Below are 21,632 nucleotides of genomic sequence, written 5' to 3' on the forward strand. Positions count from 1 at the left end.
ATCTGGTCCACTAATGTACCCCTCCCGTCTACAAAGTGGTGCAAGTTTGTGCCAGCTGATGATAATGCTAATTGTTTGGGTTGCATTTCTAACCTAACTAACCCACACAGACTACCATACCCTTGCCTTCATGAATTTGTCAATTCCCTTCTTAAAGGACTTTAGAATACCCATACTTAATTCATCTGGAAATGGCCCAGTTATAGAGGGTGAAAAGAACTGGAGAAAATAGGTGAAATTGATCCCAAATATTAACCTAATCTGAGGATTATTGCTCTCAACTAGTATTGCAAAACACAGATCAAATTCACTCTTTAGCTTGAAATAGAATGACACTGCAATTTCCTCAGAAAACTGGAAGTTCAGAATGTGGTTTTAGCAAGAACTCCAGGCAAATGTGGATAGTTCAGCTTGTGTTTACTCTTTAGATTTATTTGAAAACCAAGACCCTGCTTCAAACCTAGAAGCTCTGAAGATTGAGATCTTGAGGCAGTAAGCCAGCAACTTTGCATGTACCAGTTAGCCTTAAATCTGATTAAACATTTTTATTTTGGTGGAGTTGGGTACATTGTGCTGTACAGCTGAGAAAAAGTAGCTGAAATAGCTGGCAAGAATAATTCACCAGTGTAGCTTTTAGATAGTCATGGAAAATTATTTTCAAGCTTTGTTCTTTGAAATTGGGTCGTATTTCAGGATACTTTCACTGCAAGGTGCCCTTCAGTCACAAGCAGGATCACCCTCCCAAAATGGGGCCTCTAATGAAAGGTCTCGCACTTCAACTCTTGTTTTGCTTCACAGATGCTGCCAGTCCCACTTAATACTTCCAGTACTCTGTTTTATTTCAAACTTCCAGCATATACAATATTTTGCTTTTGCACCATATTTTTGAGTCTTAATAATGGCAAGGCATGATCCAGCCACCATCCTGGTTTGGGTATATTGTCACTGGATCAGAATCCTGGAATTCCCTATCTGCCTGCATATGCAGTGTTGTCATAGGACTGCAGTGGGGGCACGGTAGTTAGCACTGCTGCCTCACAGCGCCAGGAACCTGGGTTCAATTCCAGCCTTGGGTGACTGTCTACCTTGCATTTAAGTTAATCTTACTCTATACCCTAGCTATAACCGTAACTGTACATTCTGCACTCTCTCGTTTCCTTCTCAAGAAATGGTATGCTTTGTCTGTGTAGCGCACAAGAAACAATACTTTTCACTGTATTCTAATACATGTGACAGGAAATCAAATCAAAAGCCTGTGTGGGGTATGCACATTCTCCCCCTGTCCTCCAGGTGCTTTGGTTTCCTCCCACATTCCAAAAATATCCAGATTAGGTTGATTGGCCATGTTAAATTGACGCTTAGTGTCAGGGGGATTAGCAGGATAAATGCATGGGAACGCGGGGTTAGGGCCTGTGTGGGACTGTTGTCAGTGCAGGCTTGATGGGTCAAATAGCCGCTTCCTGCACTGTAGGGATTCTGTGGCCCAATGCTGTGATCCCATGTTCTGAGGCCTTTTCAGTAAGTGTCATGCAATAATGTGGTTTTAGGTTCATTGACAATTGGCTGACCTGCAACCGACTAAGCTGGAAAGGAAGTCACAGTTGGCTTGGGAATAGGAGTGACACTGTTGAGACTTCATTTAGAGCCAACCATGGTTGCATGAGAAGGTGGTGATGGATCTTCTTTTTGGATTGCTGCAGTCTTGTCATGGTGTTTCCTAGATCCTCAAGTGGAATAAAAGCCAAGTGCTGGAAAACCTCGGCGGATTCTGAATAAGTCATATTGGACTCGAAATGATAGCTGTGTTCTCTCTCTATAGATGCTGCCTGACCTGCTGAGTTTTTCCAGCAATTTCTGTTATTAGTTCAGATTTCCAGTTGGTTGTTACCATTAGGGAATGGTTGAAAGGCAAGGTGTTGTGAAATGCAAGTATTCCACTAACTTTCAATCTTGACTGAGGTTTACAGTGTTTGTAGTGCTTGAGTAAGTAATCTTATCCCTAAAAGAAATGTGTACTCCTGTCACCCCTGTTAGTCCTTGGACCATGCAATATTTGGAACAACTTTTAAATCTACCTTTTGTCACCGCACTTAAGTAACCTTTGATCACAAACTAATGCCCTATCTCTAATCCCCCAGTCCCAAAGTCCGTGAAGTAGTTGTTGCTTCCCAATACATGCCTATCTTTCCTGGAGCCCCATATTTGAATCTCTCCAGTCAGGTTTCTATTCCTGCCATGGTACTGAAATTTTTCCCCTCAAAGTTACTTTACACACTATATGACAGTGATAATGGTAAACTATGCCTCCTCAACATTCCCTACCTGTGTGTAGACACAGTTGACCACACCATCCTCCAGCACCTCTTCATTCACCCACACGGGTGGAACTGCTCTCACCTGGTTCCGTTCTTATCTCTGTTCATGGCCCGAGTTTCACTCACATTGGCTTCTCTTCCTGTTCATGCACTGTTACCTCTGGTGTCCCCCAAGGATCTTCCCTTGACCCTCTATTATTTGTCATCTGATCATCCAAATCAATGGCCTGATCCTGCCTTCCTCCATATCCTTTGATCTTCTTCGCCCCAAGAGCTACATCTAACTGCTTCTTAAAAACATAAAATGTTCTGGTAAAGCTTCTCTGCTCTCCCCCTATAAGCAATAATATCCTTCCTCAGATGAGGAGACTAAAACTGCAAACTGTATCCCAGGTGTGGCCTCACCAGAGCCCTGTATAATTGAAGTAAAACATTGCTGCTCCTGTACTCATCCCCTCGCTATGAAGGCCAACATACCATTTGCCGCCTTTACTACCTGCTGTAACTGCATGCTGACCTTCAGCAATTGGTGTACAAGGAAACCCAGCTCTCGTTGCACATCTCCTGCTCTTAATTTATTGCTATTTGGATAATCTGTCTTCCTGTAGATAACCAAAGTGGATAACCTCATATTTATCAACATTATACTGCATCTGCCATGCATTTGCTCACTCAGCTAGTCTGATTCACATTGAAGTATCTGTGCATGCAATTTTTGTGTCATCTGCAAATTTGGAAATATTACATTTTGTTCCCTCATCTAAATCATGAAAAGAGCTGGGTTCCTTGCAGTGGCCTCTGCAGTACCCCAATAGTTACTGCCTGCCGTTTGGAAAATGACCTGTTTATTTATACTCTTTGTTTCCCATCTGCCAGTCAATTTTCTATCCTTCACAGCACACTACTCGCAATCCCATGTGTTTTTTAATTTCTCACACACTTTTTTTGACACTGTCTACACTTCCCGCTGCCTTGGAAAAGCAGCCAGCATAATTAAGGATCCCACGCATCCTGGACATTCTCTCTTCCGTCATCTTCTGTCGGGAAAAAGATACAAAAGTCTGAGGACATATACCAACCGACTGAAGAACAGCTTCTTCCCTATTACACTTTTGAATGGACCTACCTCGCATTAAGTTGATCTTTCTCTATACCTTACACCCTGTAACACTAAATTCTGCACACTCTCACTTCCTTCTCTATGAATGATATGCTTTGTCTGTATAGTGTGCAAGAAACAATACTTTTCACTGTATACCAATACATATGACAATAAATCAAATTAAAATTTTACAAAAACGTTCTGAAAGTCCAAATAAAGCACATCCACTGGCTCCCCCGCATTAGCTCTACTGGTTACAACCTCAAAGAATTCCAATCCATAATGGTGGCAAAATGAACCGCAACAACTCATCAAGGCTCCTTCAACATCTTCTAACCCTGTGACTCCTGATCCACCTAGAAGGATAAGGGGAGGAAATGCATGGGAACACCACCATCTGCAAGTTTGCCTCCATGTCACGCACTATTTGGAAGCATAGTGCTGGGACAAAATCTTGGCGCTCGCTCCCTAACAGCACCTATACCACATAGACTACAGCGGTTCAAGAAGACAGCTCACGCCACCTTCTTGAGAACAATTAGTGATAGCAATTAATGCACTGGCCTAACCAACCTCCTAATCCCATGAAAGCAAAAATAAGAATCATCTCACTCAAATCATCCTCTGCTGCTGAACAATCAGATTTTTCCAACATCCAGTAGTGGATGAGCAGGAAGTTTCTCCAATTCAATATTGGGAAGGCTGTTAAGTTTACAGTCCCAGCTTCAAACTCCATTTTCTATCAACAGCATCCCTCTCCCTGGTAGCAGTCTGAGATTGAGCCAGTCTGATTGAAACTGACTACATAATTACACGATCATCTATTTCCACAGCTTATTTGATGTTACCACTGTCTACGCTCATCTGCTGAAACCCTCATTTATGCCCTTGTTACCTTTCAGTTTACTGTTCCCATTTACTCCTGGCTGATAGTCCACATCATACCCTCTGTAAACTTAAGATACTCAAGGTCTTAACTCGCACCAATTCCTGTCCACCTATCATTCCTGTGCTCGTTAATCTAAAATGGTTCCTGGTCGAGCAACATCTTGATTTTAAAATTCTCAACCTTGTTTTCAACTCCTTCCATGACCCCACCATCCTCCTAAAATCTGCTTCTAGTCCCAAACCCACCGAGATATCTGTGCTCCTTGGAAGCATTCCCAATATTAATGTCTCCACCTTTGATGGCTGTCCTTCAGTTGCCAACGACAGGATCTCTGGAGTACCTTCCTCTAAACCTCTCGACGTCCGTCTTATTTTCCTCCTTTTAAGACATGCCTTGAAACCTTCTTTGACCTAACATTGCCTTATGTTTAAAAGTTTGATCACAAGTAGGCTCACACTAACACGGCAATGAAGCTACTGTGACAATCCCCTAGCGACCTTGGTTTATAATGCTGTTGTGATGCGTCTTGGTAGGCTTGATGTTAAAGGTGCTATATAAATATCGGTTGTTGTTTTAGAGAGTCCCTACAGTGTAGAAGGAGACCATGGAATATTCTGTACAACTGAAAGGTGCTTTTATAACCGAGCAATGTAGTAAAACATCCCAATGTGCTTCAGAGGACGTGATCAGACCAAAACTGCTGCCGAACGAAAGGAGGAGATGTTAGGACAGATGACCTATTGGCTGGTCAAACAGGTTTTGAGATTAAAAGGTGGAGAAAGTGGAAAACCAAAGATGTTTGAGATGGGATCCTAGAATCTGAGGCTCAGACAATTGAAGGCTCAGTTAGCAATGAGGCAGGGAGTGGGGGTTGAAGAAAGTGGTGATGTGCAAGAGGTCAAGAGTTAGAAGAAAGCTGGGCTTACATATTCTTTTAAATTTAGATTCGCTGAGTCAGAGTTCTCTGTGTTATTGAGCTGTGGGTTACAAAGATCGGAGGGATTTGTTAAGGGTAAGAATGTTAAATTTGAAGCGCTGGTGGACCATATCTAACCCCTGGGAGGTTTCTAGTTGTTTGTGTGATTGAGCATTTCTGTCCTTATGGGAAAGTACATTGCCTGTGCATGGCAGTTCCCTTGATGCCTTAGGTGCAATTATGAGTACATGGTTTGGCAAGATCCTAAATCCCACCAGCTGTGACACATCATGTTAAGCGTGCCAGTATGTTGCAGCACCCTATGTTATACTTTATCAGAAATTGTTACGCTAGCAGGTTCACATATATGGGATTGATTACACAGGATATACAGCGTGGAATAAGGCATTCAGCCCAACCAGTTCATGCAGGCTTTTATGCTTCATACGAGCCTCCTCTTTCCTCGTCTGACTTTACAAGAGAACACTCTATTCCCTTCTCCCTCTTTGTCTGGCCTCCATTTAAATGTATCTGTGCTGTCTGCATCAACCACTCTTCATGTAGAGTTTCATTTTCTCAATTATCTAAGTAATGGAGTTCTTTCTCCTTCCCTATTTGATTTCTTGGTGATTATCCTAAATTGATCTAGGTTGACTAGAATAATTCATCAACCTTGCAGTTTCTGGTTCATTGTGCTAATTCCAGTCCACGGTTTGCGAGTGCAGAGAAAAATGTGTTCCTGACTGAGTTTATTTTTAATTGTGGTTTATTATTTTGTTTTCATTCCCTAAGGCACAGTTGCTTTTTGTTCAGCTCAGAGAGACAAAATAAATGCTAATCCTGGGTATGGGTAAATCTGAATTTAGAAAAAGTAAATTTTACAAAATTCAAGCGTATAACATTGAAAATGCAGGTGTTCAGTAAGATTGAGATATTTGTGTAAAAGATGAGTCTGATATGCCTGGGTTGTATGGCAGGATAAGTTATTTGAAGGAAAATATAACCATTTGTATGCTGTTTCTTGGGTTCTAGCTGCACATTAGTATGATGCGTTCATGATACTCCTCATAACCTATTCACTGCAGCCTGTTTTCTGCAGAATGCAAGAACTGGAAGTAGGCCATGTGGCCCTTTGAGGCTGCTTCACCATTCAATAACATCACGGCTGAATTTCTGCACTGACTTGACTTTTCTACCTTATCCCGATATTCCCTTAGTATCCAAATGCCTATCATTCTCATACTCAGCAATTAAGCATTCACAGCCCTCCAAAGATTCGCAAACCTCCGAGTGAAGAAATTTCTCTTTGTCTCTTGTCCCTAATGACCGAGCTCACCTCATCCTGAGATAATGAGCCCTAGTTTTGAATGCAGGTTAGGTGGATTGGCCATGCTAAATTGCCTCTTCGTATCAGGGAGACTAACTAGGGTAGACATGGTGTTGTGGGGATAGGGCCTGGGTGGGATTGTGGTCGGTGCAGACTTGATGGGTTGAATAATCTCCTCCTGCAATGTAGGATTCTATGATTCTATTCTGAACTCTCCAGGCAGAGGAACAGTCTCTTGGTATCCACCCTATCAAGCCCTCAGAATTTTAAATGTTTCAATGTGATTACCCCTCATTCTTCTAAATTCCAAAGAGTTATTGTCTCAGTAAAGTTAAAGTTATGTTTTATTGGTCACAAGTAAGGTTTACACTAACATTGCGATGAAATTACTGTGAAATTCCCCTAGTCGCCACACTACTGCACCTGTTTGGGTTAAGGCACCTAATCAGCATGTCTTTCAGAGTGTGGGAAGAAACCAGAGCACCTGAGGAAACCCACACAGACATGGGGAGAACATGTAAACTCCACACAGACAGTAACCCAAGCCAGGAATCAAACTGTTGCCGTGAGGCAGCAGTGCTAACCACTGTGCCACCCACACTTTTCCCTTCAGTTTCAAGAATCAGTCTAGTTGAGCAGGCTGGTGGAAATTGAATCCAGTTGTTGAATTTTATTTTGAGGCCTTGTATTTTTAAAAAGCCTGTAGGCTGCTTACAGTTCTTCAGGCATTACTTTATGCTGCCACTAGGTGATGTTTGTGGATGCTGAACTGGTGGAAACTGGATAGATAGTATGTTTAGTTCTGTAAAGCACAAAAATAATTTCTGCCTATGTCGTCAAATTTTAATTTAAAGCATTCAACTGGCACATCATGGGCAGTCCACTGTGGATGCACAGTCTTTGAAGACTTAATGGAAGATAGAGAGTAGGAACATAACAGTTGGGAGCAGGAGCAGACCTATGGCCAGTCCATTCAGCCCACTCAGGCTTCCAGTATAACGGTGGCACATTTCTGCTTCAGCTCCGCTTTCGTACCAGCTCTCCAATTACACACGAAGAATTCTGATGTCTTGTGAAGCTAGATTAGGAAACGACATGTAATTGCATGAGTAAGAAAGGGGCACTATCAAGGTATCTGAATACAATGATGGGAGGAGTGTACAGGAAGCCATTTAGTCATCAAGCCTGTTCTTCTGTCACTTGGTGAGATCATGACCAACTTGTGAGCATATTTCATATATTTGTTGTCTCATAAATTTTAATATCCTTGGTTAACAAAATCTTATTACTGTCAGATTGAAATGAACAATTGACCTTTCATCAGTTGCGGAGGATAGTTCCAAACTTCTTCCCTCTGCACGTAAACATCTTCTTAACTCTTAAAAACCTATAGACTGGAGCCAGATCTATGTCCCCTAGTCCTAGACTCCCAAACCAACAAAATGTCACTCTCTACCTCTTGTTTCCCTTTAATATCTTGGAAACGTTGAACAAATCATCCTGTAATATTCTAAATTCCGAGGCATACATTCCTAGTTCGTGTAATATTTTTAATTGATTTTAGGAAATTGTGCAGAAACTGCGAGAAAGCACAGTGCTCCATAACTTTCAGGCTTGGGGAGTTAAAGGATTAAAGACAGTGGAGGCACGAAGTGTTGAAACCATCTGAGAATAAATGAGAGATTTCTGGCTTGGTGCATTAGGATTGTCATGTAGCAGTAGTTGGCCTCTGTTGTACTTAAATGTTGCTTTCCCACTGCCATCTACAGGCTTCAAAGACAGTATTAGGCTCAATTTAATGTAGTGCAAGATATTTTATATTTTTAATTGGCATACAATGCTGCAAATTACAAGCTTTTGGTCATCCATTTTTATTTAGCTTGAGCTCAAACTTTGTTTTATAATGCTCCTGGAAACTCGTGTTAAAGGTGCTGTATAAATATACTTTGTTGTATTATTACTTTCGGCCACATTTACAAACCAATAACTAGCTTTTGGCCCTTCATTCACTACAGTATTCAAAGTTGTTGACTTGCCTTTTCCTCCCACTCCTAGGCCTACACTCTGGAGTTCACTCTCCAAGCTGTTAACTTATCTGCCTTCCTCTCCTTTAAGACTCTCCTTTTAAAAAAAAAGTCACCTCTTTGACACAGCTTTTCAGCCCAACACTGAATATTTTTTTTCTCCTGAGCAGTCTATTTTAACACGGTCTATTTTAAAAAGTTAAATTCTTTCTCACCGCGTTGACAATGCTATCATAGTACAGAAAGCTACTTGAATGAATGGAAAAAACTGAACTGCGAAAGTACAGCTGGGGAAATTCCATCTCAGTATCAGCTCTCCGCTGAGTCACAAGATTGTGGACCCAGAGGTTTCCTCCAGAAACGCAAGTGTACAACCTTAGGTTACCGAGGAAATGCCCAAGGCACCATCTTTTATTTTGAGGCATTAAACCAAGGTCCCCTCTGGCTTCTCCAGACTTAAAAGATACCACTGTATCATTCAAAGATTCTTGCAGAAAATGCTGGAAAATATCTGCTGGTCTGATAACATCAACAAGGAGCCAAATTTCAAGTCAGGGTGACCCTTCATTAGAGCTAAGGACAAAGGGTTATCCAGACTCAAAACGTTGGCTCTATGCTCTGTCCACAGATGCTGCCAAATCTGCTGAGATTTTCCTGCATTTTGTTTTTATTTCAGATTCTAGCATCTGCAAGATTTTGCCTTTATCAAAGATTCTTGCATCGTCCTGTCAACATTTATATCTCATCCTTGCAGGTTAGGGTCATTTTCCTCATTGCTGCATATGGAACCTTGCTGTGTACAAACTGGCTGCTGGCACACTCCAAAAAGTACTTAATTGTCTGGGCTGAACCAACCTGAGGGTGTAAAAGGCACCATGTTCTTTCTAATTTGAAGACTTTTGACTGCCTTTTAACGGCCCGGATTTCAAAATTAGCTTGCCATTGACCTCAAAGAAAGCAGCCACCAAGTTCCAGCAGTCCCTTCGGTTCTTGAATTTCAATTTTCCTAATGTTAATTTCACTCTGGTGCCATCTGTTGGGGATTTTTGAAATCCAGTGGTAATAGTGTCATCAACTGGGCAAAGCAGCCAGCCGCATTGACAGATTCTCACAGACAGAAAACCAGGAAGTAAATAGCAGGTTTTGCCTTTCATCACTTTACAGGAAACAAAATGAAAATTGGGACTTGGAGTTAAGGTAGAAGATTAAATATGATAAATGAATGTTCTGAACATCTTTTACTTTAAGGTATGGAAATGTACAATACAGTTGCAAAATTTGACATTGCTCTAGGAGTGAAAATTTTATATTTATGTAAGATAAGGCATAATTTAAGCGTAAAAATTCAAATCAACGATTTCAAGTTGATTTTCATTTCATAGAATCGCTACACAGAAGGAGATCATTCAGCCTATTGAGACTGCATCCGACAACAATCTCAATCAGGCCCTATCCTTGTAACCCCGTGTAATCCCCCTGACACTAAGAGGAAGTCCCACCCAAACCTATTCTCCGCAGCCCCAACTATTTACCCTGCTAATCCCCCTAACCTATACATCTTGGAACACTAAGAGACAATTATTACTTTTGTGACCAATCCATCTAACTTGCAGATCTTGGAGTGTGGGAGGAAACTGGAGCACCCAGAGGAAACCCACACAGACACAGAGAATGTCTACGTGGATTGTGCACAATGACCCAAGGCCAGAAATGAACTGGAGTCCCTGGCGCTGTGAGGCAGCAGTGCTAACCACTGTGCCACTGTGCAGCTCATTTGTGAGAACTTCCAACAGCATGCACTGGGGGGGCGGGGGGGGGTCTGGATTTTTGTATTTAATCACCAGAAGTTGATGGCAGTTTCAGAGTAATGATAATGAACATTAACAGCTGCAAATTCCACACCACTGTTGCCTCCTTTGTCTTGACAGTCACCTTGCATGTCTTGAGCTGTTTTGGGAAGTGTGTCTGCGTTATTGACAATATAAATGTTAGATGTATTTGTACTAAACTTAAATTATATTCCATCTATTTTGATCTATATTACATAAGAACATAAGAAATAGGAGCAGGAGTAGGCCATCTAGCCCTTCGAGCCTGCCCCGCCATTCAATAAGATCATGGCTGATCTGTCGTGGCTCAGTTCCACTTTCCCGCCCTCTCCCCATAACCCTTAATCCCCTCTCTTATCAAGAACCCATCAACCCGCTTCTTAAAAATATTTAGCGAGGCAGCCTCCACCACTTCAACGGGCAGAGAATTCCAGAGATTCACCACCCTTTGAGTGAAGAAGTTCCTCCTCAACTCCGTTCTAAACCACCTCCCCTTTATCTTGAGGCTGTGCCCCCTAGTCCTACTGTCTTTTTTGAGCGGGAAGAGTCTCTCCACGTCTATCCTATCCATCCCATTCATCATCTTATACGTCTCAATGAGATCTCCCCTCATTCTTCTAAACTCTAACGAGTACAAGCCTAGTTTATTCAGCCTCTCCTCATAGCTCAACCCCCTCAACTCCGGTATCAGCCTAGTAAACCTCCTCTGCACTCCCTCCAAGGCCAAAATATCCTTGCGCAGGTGCGGCGCCCAAAACTGCACACAGTACTCCAGCTGCGGCCTCACCAATGCCCTATACAGCCGCAGCAAGACCTCCCTACTTTTATATTCAATCCCCCTCGCTATGAAGGCCAGCATCCCATTCGCCTTCCTGACCACCTGCTGCACCTATTAATCATTTTAACTTTATCCTATCTGGTTTAACTTTCACATTTATGTTTTCCTGTTCTAGCCTTAACTTTATGGTGTATAACCATATTTATAATTTAGTTCCTGATTAGCTGAAAACTTTATATAAAGTCAAGAATTTTTATTCCATGCAGGGTGAGCATTGTCATTTGTTTTGGTCCCATCAGCATGTTTCAGGTCACCCTCGGTAACAGTAATGGAAAAAGAAAAACTTAAAGATTTTTATAGCATCTTTAATGACCAACAAATGTTCAAAAGTGCTTTATAGTCAACAGTACTCATGTACCATTGTGGTGTAGGAAACATGGCAGCCAATTTGTGCACAGGAAGCTCCAGCAAACAACAGTGTGATAGCCAGATAATCTGTGCTGTGTTGTCGCTTGTGGAATGAAATTGGCCAGAATACCGAGTTAATTCCCTGCTGTTCTTCAAACTAGTAAGATAGAATCATTTGCATCAACCTAGGAAGGCAGACAGGGCTTCAGCTCAGTGCTTCATCCAAGCGATAGCATTTGAGTTTGTGCACTCCCTCAGTACTAGTTCAGAAGTGTCGGCCTTGTTCTTTGTGCTCAAGTCTCCAGAATGGGATTTGAACCCACAAACACAAAACTCAGAGATGATGACATTACCCACTGAGCTACGGCAGTGAAGCATGGGACTGGTGGAGGAAATGTGAGACAATGTGGAAGTAGGCACTCCAAAACATGTTACCCTATTGGCAGTGGTCAATAAGGTCTAAATGGAACCATTGTGTTAAAATATGATTGGTCAATTTCTTTAAAAACCTCACTTTTCCATGTGCTGGTTTAATTTGATCCTCCAACAGTCCAACTCAAAGAACGAAGAAAAATTACAGCACAGGAACAGACCCTTCAGCCCTCCAAGCACCGACCATGTTGCCCAACTGAACTAAAACCCCCTACCCTTCCAGAGACTATATCTCTCTATTTCCATCCTATTCATGTATTTGTCAAAACGCCGCTTAAAAGTCACGACTGTACCCGCTTCCACTACCTCCCCAGGCAACAATTTCCTGGCACCCACTACTCCGTGTAAAAAAAAAAATAATCTGCCTCATACATCTCCTTTAAACCTTGCACCTTAAACCTGTGCTCCTAGTAATTGACTCTTCCACCCTGGGAAAAATCTTCTGACTATCCACTGTGTCCATGCCTCCCATAATCTTGTAGACTTCTATCAGGTCGCCCTTCAACCTCCATCGTTCCAGTGAGAACAAACCAAGTTTCTCCAACGTCTTCTCGTAGCTAATGTCCTCCATAACTCTGAATCATTTTCTTCCTGCGTGTCTGTGTATGTATAGTTTTATTTTCAGTTAAACTCTTTCTTACGAAACAATCTTCTATTTTTCCCCACTAAATTTCACAGGTTTGTTGACACATTTCTGAGAGCTACTTACTGTAATGACAAAGTTAACAGGAGATACTGATCAGTGAGAGTACAGCTGGGGAAATTCCACTTCAGTACCGGCCCTGACACAGTGATAGCACTCTCCCTTCTGAGGCAGAAGGTTGTAGGCTCAAGCCTCTTTGGGGACACAATTACCTTATCTGATGCGCTCATAGGACTGAGGCAGTGTTGGCAGTGCCATCTTTTACTTTGGGACATGGCTTCTCAAGCCTAAACAATGCCACAGAACAATTCAGTGAAGGGAGTTCTTGTGTTGTCCGGTCAACATTTATCCTCCTCCCACTGTCACTTAACATTTCTTTGCTTTTTGAGGGAACTTCATAACTGGCTGCTGTGCCCTTCAAAAAATATGTCATGGCTTGAGAGGCACTGGGCCATCCTGAGGCAGTAAGACTTGCTATATAAATACAAGTGCTTTTTCTATTTTCAATTTACAAAGGCTTTTGACCTTAATTTCATGCAATTGTCTAGCAGTGATCTGTGCAAATTGTTCATGGCCAGTTATGACCTAAAGCTTTTCCAGCAACACATGTTGACTTATTTTGCTAATTGGAAGGGGGAGCAAACAATAATTTGGAAGGGGGAGCAAATAATAATTGTGAACAGTCTGCTTTTCATAGGGGTCATTACAGGAGAATTTGGCCACGTACAACCACTTGATTGATAATTGTGTAACATTTTGTGCTGGTTGTGGTACTGGAGTCACCTGGGGAAGGTTGGGTATAAATTTAGACATTAAACCTCAAGAGGATATGAAACCATTTTTTTCTTTAAAGTAAGTGTACGTGCTTTTAACTTTTTAAATGATAACCAGTTGTACCTGTTTTCTGTGATGGTGACGGAAATTACTTGTGTGTAGATGAATATCACTTTTTGCATGTCTTGCTGGATGGTGCCAGGTGCGATGTGGTAATTATCTAGTCTGCGCAGTGGTTTGTGTTGTCTTGTCATCAGTGCCAATGCAAATATAATACCTGACTTTGCCTCTACTTGCTGGTTATGACAGTGCCATTTTTGATTTGCGGTGCTTCCGGCTTCAGCAACAGGATGTGTGTGGTATATATCAGCAGACAACATTTACTGCACTCTCAGTTGGAGTTTGAGCATCAGAGTTACCCATGCTAATAAAAATGCCATACCGAAGTTGTAATTTGCACAAAAATAAAACGAGGACAGTAAGGTAAGTTTTTGTAAGTCTTTTTTCTAATGGGGATATCTGCTGTCAGGATGGTAATTGTTGTGACTTGGTCATAAAAGAGTATCTGTTACTTCAGATAAATGTTTTAAGATTCCAGTTTGCGATCGTTGAAGCGTTTCATTTCAGAAGTTGAGGATTAGCAAGGTAGTTCAATTTAGTGAGGTTTCTGTACTGGCTGTACTTCTGTTGTCATTTGAACAGGTCCACGGATTCAGGAGGAGCTTTCTAATAGCTGAGCACACAGGCTTTACCAAGTAAAAGAAAATATGTAGAAAATGGTTACAAAGTTGTAATGTTTTGTGCTAATTCAATCTGATTTGCAGAGGAAATGGAATGTGAATAGAAGAAAATTGAAATGAATTTCCCATATATGTTTTGAAGTGATTTGCTGTTTTGGTGCTCCATATTGAGTGACAAGTTCCATTAGTGGCTGCCATTAAACTTAAAAGGAAAAGGTTAATTATACTTTACATTTACCTCACTATCAATCCAACCTTTTGAGCTGATTTTGATGCAAGTCAGTGCAGAAAAACCAGATTGCTGTATGTACTTGTACACAAGGTTAGAAAATGTCATTTCCAGCACAGGGCATAAAAGTTCAGGCCAGTGTTTTAGATACAAGTCAAAGGTTTGCTTGACGCTTCCTACGTGGCTAGTTTGCCTCCTAACAAAGCAGTTTTTTCAGAGATGGCCAGGTGCAGGTACAAGTTGTGCCCTTCCAATGAAAGGGCGAGGTTTCCATTGCTGATTCAAACTAGAGACAGTGGAGTAAGAAACGAAGAAAAGCAGATTTAAAATTAACAGCAGGAGCAAAGACTGCAGTAGAGGAGAGTTGCCATTCACATGGTAAATGCTGAAGGTAGTAGTGACACAAAGGAACAGAATGGTTGAAATGAGAAAGGACCAAGAAGCATTGACTTGAATTGATTTGAGTTATCATTGTCACATGTATTGGGATACAGTGAAAAGTATTGTTTCTTGCGGGCTATACAGACAAAACGTACCATTCGTAGAGGACACAGGGGAGAAGGAAAGGAGCAGGTGCAGAATGTTATTGCAGTTACATATAATATGTGATAGGATGATTCAAACGATCTGTGAAGGGGGAAGGGCAGGTTAATAGGGTGCTGAAAAGGGCATATGGCATATATGCCTTTATCAATCGAGGTATAGATTACAAAAGCAGAGAGGTCATGATGGAGTTGTATGGAACTTTGGTGAGGCCATAGCTAGAGTACTGTGTGCAGTTCTGGTCACCACATTATGGGAAGGATGTGAACGGACTGAAGGGGATGCAGAGGAGATTTGCCAGGATGCTGCCTGAGGTGGAACGTTTAAGTTATAAACAGAGGTTGGATAGATGTGGGTTATTTTCTCTGGAGCAAAGAAAACTGAGGAGCTACCTGATTGAGGCGCTCAAGATTATATGGGGCGTGGACAGGGAGCAGCTCTTCCCCTGAGTTGAAGGGTCTGTTACAAAGGGACACAAGTTAAAAATGAGGGATGGGAGGTTTAGGGGGGATTTGAGGAAAAACTTCTTTACCCAGAGAGTGGTTACTGGCACTGCTTGGGAGGGTGGTGGAAACGGGATGCCTCACGTCCTTTTAAAAAAAAGTACCTGGATGAGAGTACTTGGCACGTCATAACATTCAAGGCTATGGGTCAAAAGCTGGCAATTGGGATTAGGTGGACAGATCAGGGCCTTTCATGAGTCGGTGCAGACTCGATGGGCCTCTTCTGCTCTAGTATTCTGTGAAAAGTCTGGCAGCAGGGAAGAAGCTGTTCTTGTGTCCGTTGGTACAATTGATTGGTAACTTGTGGACAGCAGTCAGTTTGAGGGGGTGAATATTGAGAGGGTTTGCAATGCTGCCTGTAACCTCACATGAGAGTTGTACTTCAACTTGTATCAGGCATGTGCTACTGATCTTAAAAGGGCTTCTCCACTTTTGTTTTGAGATCTTTTAATTTTTCTTTTCCCAGGCTGTTACCACGAGAGTAGGTCAGAGGCTAGGATTTTCCCAGAGGTGAATAACTTGCCTCCTGCCTCCCCAAAGACAGTCCGCCATTAATGAGGCACAAGTCAGGAGTGTGATGGAATACTTTCCACTTGACTAGATGAATGCAATTCCAACAACAGTCAGAAATTTGATACCATCCAAGGGGGAAACAGTCAAATTGATTGGCATCCTATCCCACCACCCAACATGATGGTGCCGTGTGTACCATCTACAAGATGCACTGCAGCAATTCACCAAGGCTCCTTCAACAGCACTTTCTGAATCCACAACCTCTACCTCCTAGAAGGAGCAGGGCAGCAGATATGTGGGAGCTCCACCTACTTGCAAGTTCCCCTCCAAGCCCCACACCGTCCTGACTTAGAGCTATATCTGCCATTCCTTCAGTGTCGCTGGGTCAAAATCCTGGAACTCCCTTTCTAATAACACTGGGTTTATCTACAACATATGGACTGCAGAGGGTCAATAAGGTGACTCACTACCATCTTCCTGAGGAAAGTGAGAATGGACAACAGCTGCTCGACTAGCCAGTGATGCCAGCATCCCATGAAAAGGGGGGACAAAAGGCTTGTTTATCATCAAGCTTTATGCAAGCAATTTTTTCTGGTGTTATCATTGAGTGTCAGTTGCACAAATTAACGGCAACTGTGTACATTCAGGTGCCTCTTGAACCATTCCACTCATACTTATTCAATGCTCTTTTCTTACTGGGTTAAACCTGCAACTGATTAATTAGTTCATGGTATTGAATTGGGTATCTGGTGAACTGTGGGGTAGTTTGCCCAAAGGAGCCAGACAAACTCATGCATTGCAACTGCTGTTCGACAGATGTATTTTATTTTTAGTTTAGCAGGTGAATGGAAAACGCTTTGCGATTCTGATCTCACTTTTCAGTGCAAAGTGAAATGGGTTTTGCAGCTGTTAGTCTGGGTGAATTAGCTGCAAATTAGCTTAAAGATTAGATTTTAGAGACTGTAAAAATATACAACTTTCAGCACCCTAATATTTGAATTTAAAGTAATGCAGATCGCTACCAATATTTCTGCATAATGTGCCCTGTGATTTATGAAATAGCTTGCTTTTTGCTTGGAATGTGGCATTCCTCAATCTGTGGTCAAGGAGATGACCTGCCTGCTTGCTTCCAGGGCCACATGATAATCTGGAGATATGTTAACACAATGGTCCAATCTGCTTCCTCTGGTGGTTTAAGTGGGTGTTGAAAAATCCCATGTCATTGTCCAAGCAGCTTTGATGCCCAAGCTAACACTCCCTCCTTGACCTGTAAGACATGGTTAAAAAAATCATAGAATGTATAAGAGCACAGAACGAAGCTAATCGGTCTACCATGTCAGCTGTTTGAAAGAACTCCAAATAGTCGCATTCTCCAATTCTATTACCACATTTATTTAGATCTTCCACTGCAATTATTTGGTTCCTTTTTGAAAGTCATTATTGAATCAATTTGCTGTATAACTCTTTACCCCCCCCTTCTCCCCCACCCCCAAACCACCACCACTGCCCCAGTCACCTTTAGTTCTTTGCAAATCACCTGATCAGTTGTAAATGATGCTTTGTGTATTTCCTGCATGACACTGTGTACACTTAATTATATGGAGTGCTTTTGCGATGAGACCCTGTACATCATGCAAGCTTTATCATAGGATATCCAGTACAGTGTGATTAATCTTAAATATTTGTTTTTGAAAATTTTCTACAATTTGGGGACGTGCTTGATCATTCCTGAGCAAACTGCCCTTTTTGCTATACTGCATAGAATCATAGAGGTTTACAGCACAGGAACAGACCCTTCGGTCCAACTTGTCCATGCTGCCCTATACCTGTCCTTATCCTAGGTTTTGGATGATGTGTGGGGTGGGGGTGTTTTCTCAGGATGTTTGTGTTGCTGGTTGGGTCCACTTTCATTGCCTATCCCTAGTTGCTTCTGAGAAGATGGTGATGAACCAGTAAATAAAGCCAAACCGTGCCGGTGTTATCCAGCCTCTCTCAGACAGCTTGCTGTATTGAGACAAACTGTGTTCAGAAGTTTTTAAATGATTCAACATATAATTGGAATATTACACTGTAATATGAACACCTCAGGAACATTCAATATGTTTTCAATGCCTTCCGGAATTACTTTATCTGGTATATGGTGCACCATGATCCAGCAATATCAGAAAAGCAGCGATGATTGATTGCATTGATGCCACAATAAACCTCCTCTTGAGTAGAAGATTTGAAATATATCACAAATGACACAACACCCCGCACCCCCCCCCCCCCAAAAGTATAAGATCTAAGAATATTGTAGGCACGCTGTATTAAAACATGTGAATTGGTTCATCAGGCATTGTTGCGATGTATTGTACTTCTCTATGTCTTAGACTTGGTCGGGATGGGGAAAGAAATTAGCACTAAAGTGAAACGCCTTTAAACATGTGGCTCCCATTTGTCATGTCATGTTCAGTGGGACGCCAGCGCAAATGCACAACTTGTGACAATTTGGTAAGCTTTTAAAATCAGAAAAAAGGAAGTGTTCCCAGCCATCAGCTTCCTCAGTTTGGTAAGTTTGCATGTGGGTGTTGTGGGTTATGAGAGCACTGTGTCAAGAGCTGGTCACGCTAAGATCCAAAAACACGTTTTCTCTTCAGTTTGAACTTGTTGAAAGCTTGTCCAGTGTTTTGTTATCATGCAAATGAATATCGAGGCTTTTTTTAAAAATTCATTGTTTGTTATGACAGGTTGCTCTATGTATACTGAGTTGCTCCCACTAAATTACTGGGAACTGTCTTCTGTGCATTTCTCAACCCAAGTGTGGAAAGATGTGTCTAGCATAGTGCTGAGGCCATTGGATTCTGATGAATTCAAAACAAATCAACCAAAGTTTATAGAACATAGAACACTACAGCACAAACAGGCCCTTCGGCCCACAAGTTGCGCCGACCACATCACCTACCAACCTACAGACCTATCTATAACCCTCAATCTCATTAAACCCCATATACTCATCCAGAAGTCTTTTAAAAGACCCCAGCGAGTTCGCCTCCACCACCACTGACGGCAGCCGATTCCATTCACTCACCACCCTCTGAGTGAAAAACTTACCCCTAACATCACTTCTGAACCTCCCTCCCCGCACCTTAAATCTGTGTCCTCTCGTAGCGACCATTTCAAACCGGGGAAATAGCCTCTGAGAGTCCACCCTATCTATTCCTCTCAACATTTTGTAAACTTCTATCAGGTCGCCTCTCAACCTTCGTCTCTCCAGGGAAAAGAGTCCCAGCTCCCTCAACCTAACTTCATAAGGCATGCCTCCCAGTCCAGGCAACATCCTTGTAAATCTCCTCTGCACCCTTTCAATAGCTTCTACATCTTTCCTATAGTGAGGCGACCAGAACTGCGCACAATACTCCAAATGAGGCCTGACAAGGGTCTTATAAAGTTCCAGCATTACCTCCCGACTCCTAAACTCAATCCCTCGATTTATGTTGCCAAATACAATGGATTTATTGTTTCTTAAATGCTATGCCACAGAAAAAAAATGTCTGTTGTACATTTTTTTTAAATACAGACTATACAAGTTTTGGACAGTATTGCATATTAAGATGTTGTGTTGAAATGTACCTGGAATGTCACTTCATAAGAGATAAGTCGTTCAGCCCCTTCAACTTGCCCTGTCAGTCCATAAAGTTAAAGGTTAAAGTTTATTTATTAGTCACAAATAAGGCTTACATTAAGGGAATTTCACAGTAACTTCATTACAGTGTTAGTTGCCGCACTCCGACCCCTGTTCAGGTCAACACACCTACCCAGCACGTCTTTCAGAGCACCCAGAGGAAACCCATGCAGACACGGGGGAATGTGCAACTCCGGGCAGACAGTGACCCAAGCCGGTATTCGAACCTGGGTCCTGGCACTGTGAGGCAGCAATGCTAGCCACTGTGCTGCCCACCAAGGTCATAGCTGAACTGATTGTGACCCTAACTTCACCTTCCTGCCTTTTTCCCCATAACCCTTGCCTTCCTCTTGTACCAAAAATCTGCAAACTCCACTTTGAAAGCATTCAGTAATCTAACCACCACTGTTCTGTGATGGAGAGAATCCCAAACATGGATGGTCCTCTGAGAGATCATAAATGGGAGACCACTAATTTTTAAATTGTATCCCCTATTTCTAGATTGCCCTGTAAGAGGAAACATTCTCTTAGCATCTACCCTGTTCAACCCCTTCAGAATCTTTTATGTCTCAATAAGATCATTGTTCATTTTTCTAAACCCCAATGTATATAGGCCCAACCTTCTCAATTTTACCTCATAAGACATCCTCCCATTATTCCAGGAATCAGCTTGGTGAACCCTTTCTCTAAATTGCTTCCAATGTAGGTTATATGATGAGGCCAAAACTGTACAGAGTACTCTAGGTGCTGTCTCACCAATGCTCTGTAAAGTTGTAACCAGACTGCCTTTCTTTTACACTCCACCTCCCAAAAAGAAAACTAAAAGAAAGTCGTCGATCCCTGGGAAGTTGATAACTAGATTAGATTATAGAATTGCTACAGTACAGAAGGAAGCCATTCGACCCATCAAGTCTGCACCGACAACAATCCCGCCCAGGCTCCATCTGCTTAACTCCATATATTTACCTCGCTAATCCTTCTAGCCTACGCTTTCTGGGACACTAAGGGGCGATTTGGCATGGCCAATCAACCTAATCCAGACAATTTTGGAGTGCGGGAGGAAACCGGAGCACCCGGAGGAAACCCATACAGACATGGGGAGAATGTGCAACCTCCACACAGTGACCCAAGCCAGAATCGAACCCAGGTCCCTGGAGCTGTGAGGCAGCAGTGCTAACCACTGTGCCGCCCCTAATACAGTGCAGTTTGATTAAAGTTAGAGCTGTCATTTTTGGGGGAAACCTCGATTAAATCTCGATTTTTCAATTCTATTGAGCTAAATTTTGTGTTTATTTGACTCGAGATGCTGGTTGTTTCACGTAGACGGTCTTGAATTTTGCGTCCCTATATGTGCATCCACTAAGGTTTAAGGAGGTGTGACGTGTCTAGCTTTTATACGTTATACCCAGTAAATCTTTTGGGGTCTTCCAGAAGTGTTGTACTTTGTAATTTATGCAGCTCCTTGTTTCTGTTACAGTGCTTCAGGAGCCAGTGTGGTAGCTATCGACAACAAAATAGAACAGGCAATGGTAAGTGAAATGGTCCCTTGATATTCAGTTTGTTTCCTGTTCAAGTTGATGGTGCAAAATTTCCCGTGATTATTCCTTATTATTTGCAATACAAATATCCAAATGTGACTTGCATGTCCAATCTGTTACACATCTAAGGTAAAATTAACTTGCCAAAAGATGGAGTAAATCAAGTTGATAGATCAATTGATAAATAAATCCAAGGCTATTTCATTAATAGCTATGATGTGTAAGATTTGACGAAGAGCATTTTTGAACATTTAGCTGAACTATAGTAAAAGTATTAGCCATGTTACTGGGTGTAACCTTGGATGAGCGAAACTAAAATTCTCAATTTTAGAGATTGAGTTTTTTTTTCTGAGCTCAAGGATGCTTTCATAGAATTCCAATGGTGCTGCAGGAGGCCATTTGGCCCATCAAAATTGAGCCAACAACAATCCTACCCAGGCCCTATCACTGTAACCCCATGTGTTT

The 21,632-nt window shown here is 42.0% G+C and overlaps 1 protein-coding gene across 3 annotated transcripts in view; it reads left to right on the forward strand.

Moving 5' to 3' along the window:
- Window positions 1-21,632, forward strand: part of tsc22d2 (TSC22 domain family 2) — a 93,658-nt gene that overhangs the window by 68,249 nt on the left and 3,777 nt on the right. For all 3 annotated transcript variants that reach the window (XM_080185991.1, XM_080185992.1, XM_080185993.1), the window contains one exon: window positions 21,107-21,158. In XM_080185991.1, the coding sequence (XP_080042117.1) occupies window positions 21,107-21,158 (52 nt within the window). The remainder of the gene's footprint in view (window positions 1-21,106; window positions 21,159-21,632) is intronic.

The sequence above is a fragment of the Carcharhinus amblyrhynchos genome, chromosome 3 (assembly GCF_965287045.1).
Source record: "Carcharhinus amblyrhynchos chromosome 3, sCarAmb.v2.hapA, whole genome shotgun sequence".
In the NCBI taxonomy this organism is placed as follows: domain Eukaryota; kingdom Metazoa; phylum Chordata; class Chondrichthyes; order Carcharhiniformes; family Carcharhinidae; genus Carcharhinus; species Carcharhinus amblyrhynchos.